The following is a 7,028-nucleotide window of genomic DNA, read 5'->3' on the forward strand; positions in this document are numbered from 1 at the left end:
ACTGGGCCATTGCGCCTACACGTGGAGGCGCAATCATATGCTACATGCTAATGAAACACACGTAGCTTCCTCAGCTTACAATTAATTACATGTACTCTGTTTATGGCACTTATTTTCAGCTCTACAGACTAAATCAATTCGAACTTGAGTGTCTCGAATGCTTGGAATGCTAACTTGGTCATCTACAGTTTTAACAAGAATCATGCTGTTATTCTACCAATAATAACAAAGTGAATAGTTCTATAAAAAATACATTTTTTGAATGCCTACCAAATAAGAGTTCACACATTTGCATGGAATTACAAATGCTTTTTTAATTTTTTTGCTAGGAAGTAGCAAAGAGATGGGTATAGGGAATTGGATGATCTCAGTAGATAACTGATACTTTATTGATTAAGAGAAATATACAAAATCAAAGTCAATTCTTAAGATTTTAATTCAGGATTTAGAATGTTGACAATATATTTCCCTGAACATTAATCTCTGTGCCCTATTGTTTTTTTTTTTTGCCACTCCAACAAATAAGAAAAAAATACAAAGTAAAGGATTTAGATCTTTATTTGTGGGAGAGTGGTCACAATATTACTGAGTGATTTAGTATTCCTCATCATCTTCATCTTCAGCTTCAGTTGTATCAATTCCAACCTCTTCATAGTCCTTCTCCAGAGCTGCCAAATCCTCACGGGCTTCAGAGAACTCACCTTCTTCCATACCTTCTCCCACATACCAGTGAACGAAAGCACGTTTGGCATACATCAAGTCAAATTTGTGATCAAGACGAGCCCAAGCTTCAGCAACAGCTGTGGTGTTGCTCAACATGCACACGGCACGTTGAACCTTAGCAAGATCACCTCCTGGAACAACAGTTGGTGGTTGGTAATTGATACCAACCTTGAAGCCAGTTGGACACCAGTCAACAAACTGGATTGACCTCTTTGTCTTGATAGTTGCAATGGCAGCATTGACATCTTTTGGTACGACATCACCACGATACAACATACAGCAGGCCATGTATTTCCCATGACGTGGGTCACACTTAACCATCTGGTTTGCTGGTTCAAAGCAGGCATTTGTAATCTCAGCTACAGTCAGTTGTTCATGATAGGCTTTCTCAGAAGAAATGATTGGAGCATAAGTAGCCAATGGGAAATGGATCCTAGGATAAGGTACCAAGTTGGTCTGAAACTCAGTCAGATCAACGTTAAGAGCACCATCAAATCTCAAAGACGCAGTGATTGAGCTGACAACTTGAGCAATTAAACGGTTTAAGTTAGTATAGCTAGGTCGCTCAATATCAAGATTTCTTCGGCAGATATCGTAGATAGCTTCATTATCAACCATGAAAGCACAATCAGAGTGCTCAAGAGTGGTATGGGTGGTCAGGATAGAATTGTATGGTTCTACAACAGCAGTTGCTATTTGAGGAGCAGGATAGATGGAGAATTCTAGTTTAGACTTCTTTCCATAGTCAACACTGAGACGTTCCATAAGAAGAGATGTGAATCCGGAACCAGTACCACCACCGAAACTGTGGAAGATTAAGAAACCTTGAAGGCCAGTACATTGGTCAGCAAGTTTGCGAATTTTGTCAAGAACCAAATCAATGTGTTCTTTTCCAACAGTATAATGACCTCTGGCGTAGTTATTGGCTGCATCTTCCTTTCCTGTGATGAGTTGCTCGGGATGGAAAAGTTGTCTGTACTGACCGGTACGAATCTCATCTGAAAGTAAAAAAAAACAAAAAACTCATGTGAATCATCTGTTCAAAAGTTGAATGGCATTAGAATTTCCAAAATTTAACAGTAAGGTACAGAAATACATCTGAAAATACTCACCAACAACAGTGGGTTCCAAGTCTACAAAAACAGCCCTAGGGACGTGTTTTCCAGACCCTGTTTCACTGAAGAAAGTGTTGAAAGAGTCATCTCCACCGCCAACTGTTTTATCAGATGGCATCTGGCCATTTGGCTGGATTCCATGCTCCAGACAATAAAGTTCCCAGCAGGCATTACCAATCTGGACTCCAGCCTGTCCAACGTGGATACTGACACATTCCCTCTGGAATAAGATAATACATAATTTTAGAGAAATACTGATGACATTTGGCTGGGTAAACATTTTTTTCTATGCATACATATACATCATCTCTACATGAGTATATGTGTGTAGTAAATTATATATTTATATGTATATATATATATATATATATATATATATATATATAATGAAAATTATAAATGTCATCTGAAATAATTCTGTAGTTAGGAAAAGACTTCTGATCAATAATGTAGCTTCAATAATCAATGGCAAGTATGAGAGATAACCCTGGAGACAGTTTTTATTAGGCTCAACTTTATTGGGACCCTAGTGATGAATGAATCATTAAGTTGATATAAAAACATCAATGAAATTTAGTTGATTCCATTAATGCCTTCTTTAATCATTGAACTACCTACTTATAGAATTACTATGTAAGTGATCAAGTATTCCATAAATACACGCTCTCTGAATATAACTGTCAATCAGAACAAGTTTGACACAGGGTAATAAAGGTGGTTATTTTGTATCATTGTACAGTCTATCCAATAGGCTTCTATAGTTTCTACTTACCCAACTTGAGTCACAAATCTTGGGTTGACCTGAAAGCCAAAGAACTTGTCCAAGATGCCAGGTAGTGGGACTGAACCTTGCACCACATGATTACAAAGTAAATTACTTAAACAATCAATAAGTCATGTAACCATTAGACATGTTTCTTTTCTTTATGGATTCTGTTGTTATCATAATGGCTGGTAAGCCACTAAACTAGCAAGATAGACATCCATTAATCCTCATTTTAGACCTGCTTGCCATATTGGCACAAATTGGACAGGTTGTCACATTCTGAGTTAATCCATATTTGGGGTTAGTCCCTTCCTAGACATGTTGCAAGACTAAAACTTGCATTTAGTTCATTATTGCAGGCTTTCTATGGCTAAATGCCCTTGCAAATATTTACAACTATACAAAGTGCAGGTGATTTTAACATTGTACAAGTACTATAAAATTTGCAACACCCTCAACAAGAATAAAGACATCTCTTTAAGTTCATTCATTAAACAACCACTTAACAACATACTGGGTTCATTTTATTATGGCACCAGCACTAAAGAAGTTGACCTGTCCAATGCAAGGCTGAAAAAAAAAAAAAGAACCTCTTTATGTTGTTCCTATTTGTTCAGGGCAAATGTGACCAAGGAAGTAAACAAAAGAGAACAGAACAAGTATTATAGGGTTAGGAGGAAAACAAGAGTTAGAGGAGTGTAAGTATAGTATGGAAGAGAGTGAAGGGTAGTAATAAATAAGCAGTAAATGCAGCCGTTCTGTGAGAGGTGATATTGATGCTGTTAATGTTCTGTTTCAAATGTCGTAAGTCAACACCTGCAAGAAAAACACGACTGAAGAAAGGGAGAGTCGGATGTATTAAGACAGGAAGTGGAGAAATGACTGGATCAGAGGTGCCTAAATGACAGAAGTATGTGACCAGCCAGCCAGCCAGGTATCTCAGTCTTTTAAATTATACTTTTGTTAATGACATATATACATAGGTGGCATCAAAAAGTTCCAGGACTAGTTATGTTTAATAAAAAATAACTTATATATCTAAGTTTTAGTATCATCTCCTTTGAAATGGTCACCTTGCACCACAATACACCGGTCCAAGTGTTCCTGTTACTTTTGTAATCTGGCCTGGAAGTCGTTTTCCATAAGCAAGTCGAAAGCCTTCTGCAATTCGCTCTGGATCTTGACAATGGTGCTAAAACAGTAACTTTTGAGTTACATTTTCATCTTGGGGAAGAGATCGAATGTCCGCAGGTGCTAAATCTGGTGAATAGGGCGGGTACAGAAGCGATATCATGTTTTTTGATGAGAAACTCAAGAGGGAGGGGAGCTCACTGAGGAATCCAATTCTTCACATTCCACAGATCCAGTCACTTTTGCCAAACGTCTTCCCTCGAATACTTCAAAACCTCACAGTAGAACTCTCGATTGATGATCTGACCCTGGGGGATGAATTCTTGATGCACACTACCACATTTCTAGGAGTGATGCTTATGGCAGATCTCCCAGATTGCTCATCATCTTTCAGGGATGTTCTTCTGCTTTTGAAACACCTATGCCACTTGAAACATTGCATATGACTCATTGCCTCATCACCGTAAGCTCGCTGAAGCAGGCTCAGTGTCTCAGTAGCAGACTTCTCAAGTTTAATGCAAAATTTCATGTTAGCTCTCTTTGTTCCAGTCTATGACAAAATTGCAAACTACAGCATACACATGATCACAAAAACACAAATTTCACAACTTGCGAAATAAACCCAGCAATGTCACTTGGCACACTGTTTCATGAAGGTCACTGTTAGCTCTCATGGTGCACACAACCATGTGCTGCCATCTATTGGCACACTACAAAACTAGTTTGGGAACTTTTTGACACTATCTCATACATTCAGTTTTGTTTATTCACATTTCAAAATCTATTACTATTGTTGATGTTGTTTTATGGCTAACAAGCAGCTTATCAATACTATCTTTTATCTGTTTCAGTCACTAGATTGTGGCCATGCCGAGGCTGCTCTGAAGAATTTTTTAGCCAAATGAATCAACCCCAGTACTTATTTTTTTAAAAGCCTGGTACTTATTCTATTGGTCACTTTTGCCAAACTGCTAAGTTACAGGGATGTAAACACGGTGTTGGGGCAACAAACACAAACACACACATGATGGGCTTCTTTCAGTTTCCATCTATCAAATCCACTCAGGGCTTTGATCAGCCTGAGGCTATAGTGGAAGGCACTCGTCCAAGGTACCATGCAGTGGGACTAAACCCAGAGCCATGTAGTTGGGAAATAAGCTTCTTACCACACAGCCATGTCTGCATATATATTTAAATATTTTTCAAGTCAATACTTAAATAGGAGACAAACTCTAAGAAAACTGTATCTATCCCAAGTTCCCACACCCCATGAGGTAGTACTGCCCATTTTGAGAAGCATTGTTTTATTTGAAATGTTTAGTAGTATGATGCAATTGTCTTCTACTATAGTCTTGGGCCAATCAAAGTCTTGTGAGTGAATTTGGGATATGGAAACTGAAAGAAGCCTGCTGTGTGTATGTGTGTGTGCGTTTGTGTACTCTTGGCTTGATTTCACATGATGATTGTAAATGAGCATCAGTCATTCCCAATCTTCTGTAAAAAATGTCTGGCTATTGGGAAAGAGATGAAGAAAAAGCATCTGGCTGTAGAAAATCTGCTTCAACAAATTTTGTCCAACCCATGCAGGCATGGAAAAATGAATGTTAAAATGATGAGGTTTGTATTGACAGTAAATTTACCTGTATAAGATGTTCTATGCAATGTTTCTCTATTTTTCATTAACAATTTTCTGTCACTCGCTCACTCTCTCAGCATAGAATTTTAACAGTTTGTTCTACTAGAAATAGCAGTCAAATCTCCGTTAAAACACACTACTTGTCTTAAGAAAGGAGATGACATGTTAGACAATGTAATCATATATATACAGACAGGATGGTCATGGTTACAGAATAGACCTGCATCAGTGGTTAACAACGATGGTCAGAATACATAAAAATATAGCCATCAAATCACACCACCAATCACTAACATAATTATAATACCAAACTGCCATAAGTAATTTTATTGACAGATTTCTTGTTCATTTGCTTGCTTATATGAAAATGAATTTATAACAGTTGAAAATATTTAAAAATGAGACAAAATGAGGGAGCTCCTATGTGGTTGATCGAATTGGAAGAAATAACAGCCAAATTTCACTTAAATCATACCCTACTGAATTTTTTTTTTCTAAATTATATGACACATTTAACAGTGGAGTCCTAGATATACAAGAAGAGAGATGCTCACGATTTAAAAGCCTTTGATCAACAGAGCTCATCTATCAGGGCTAGCCTGGGGCTAATTAACAATAGAATAATCACATAAAAGAACCAAGAATTCAAAATTTATAAAAGTAAAGAGAAACAAGTTGGTTCACCATCCATACATTTCTTTACCATTCTACTTCTATTTGAATAATAAATTCAACCTCGAAACGTAAAATAGCGGTCACTTACTATATAATAATAATGACGATGTCACTGATGATAATTAAAATTAATCTTACCATAATGGATTTTGGATCTTAAGATAATTTGAAAGACGAAGATGAGACTGTAGTGGTATTAGTTGTTGTAGATGCTGCAGTTGTAGCAGTCGCTGGGAGGTATGGTTGATGTAGTAGTACTGCAATGTTCGCTTATGGATTCGATATATCCTTAATGAGGCCAAATATTGGTTATGAACGTCTGAGATCGTACCATGATTTTTAGTGTATCCACGTTTTAGAGAAAGCAACATTTGATAATATAGTTACATACATACTATATAACATACGCAGTTTCGAGTTACGTCTTTTTCGACTTTACGTATTTTTGAAAAGAAATCAATGAAGAAAATAATAAACCTCGACTTCAGTAGATTTTTATCCGACTTTACGTCGTCGGTCTCAGCAAATATACTTAAAATTATGAAAATTTTTAAAAACCCACCTAAATACCTTTACTGAGGAGAAAAATCAAATAATACACATGTTAAAATACGTAGAAACCATTTATTAAAACTGATAAATTTTTGGAAAATGTCTTTTCGTGTTAAGTTGTTTCTTGGAAGCAATTACCGATCTATGTTGCGGTATGCCTACATGTAGTATGAAAATGAGACAGTGACTGCTGTATCTTTGCTCAATCAGGTCTGACCTAGGGCTAAACAAGAAACACATTTGCACAAAGTCTAATACGTACACAAACACTAAAGAGGAATAAAATATGAAAGGCATGTACATTCGCAAATACACAAAGTAGTTTAGTAGTTTACCGTAACAGACAACAGACTGTCATTCCAACGTAAACACGCAGACAACGATAAACAATAGAAGTATCTAAATAGATTATCATATACACGAACACATG

General features: G+C 36.8%; 1 protein-coding gene across 2 annotated transcripts in view; it reads right to left on the bottom strand.

Moving 5' to 3' along the window:
- Positions 1-350: 350 nt before the first annotated feature.
- The window catches only part of LOC106869659 (tubulin alpha-3 chain), a 12,317-nt gene continuing 5,639 nt past the window's right edge, over positions 351-7,028 (bottom strand). The window contains exons 1-3 of one of the 2 annotated variants that reach the window (XM_052970440.2): positions 6,185-7,028; positions 1,836-2,058; positions 351-1,721 (exon numbers count right to left, since the gene is read on the bottom strand). The exon at positions 6,185-7,028 is cut by the window's right edge and continues 1,560 nt beyond it. In XM_052970440.2, coding sequence (XP_052826400.1) covers positions 595-1,721; positions 1,836-2,058; positions 6,185-6,187 — 1,353 coding nt within the window. In that variant the 5' untranslated portion in view covers positions 6,188-7,028 and the 3' untranslated portion in view covers positions 351-594. The remainder of the gene's footprint in view (positions 1,722-1,835; positions 2,059-6,184) is intronic. The other variant, XM_014915478.3, reaches the window with a different exon arrangement.

Source organism: Octopus bimaculoides, chromosome 9, assembly GCF_046866305.1.
Source record: "Octopus bimaculoides isolate indiv1 chromosome 9, ASM4686630v1, whole genome shotgun sequence".
Lineage (NCBI taxonomy): Eukaryota > Metazoa > Mollusca > Cephalopoda > Octopoda > Octopodidae > Octopus > Octopus bimaculoides.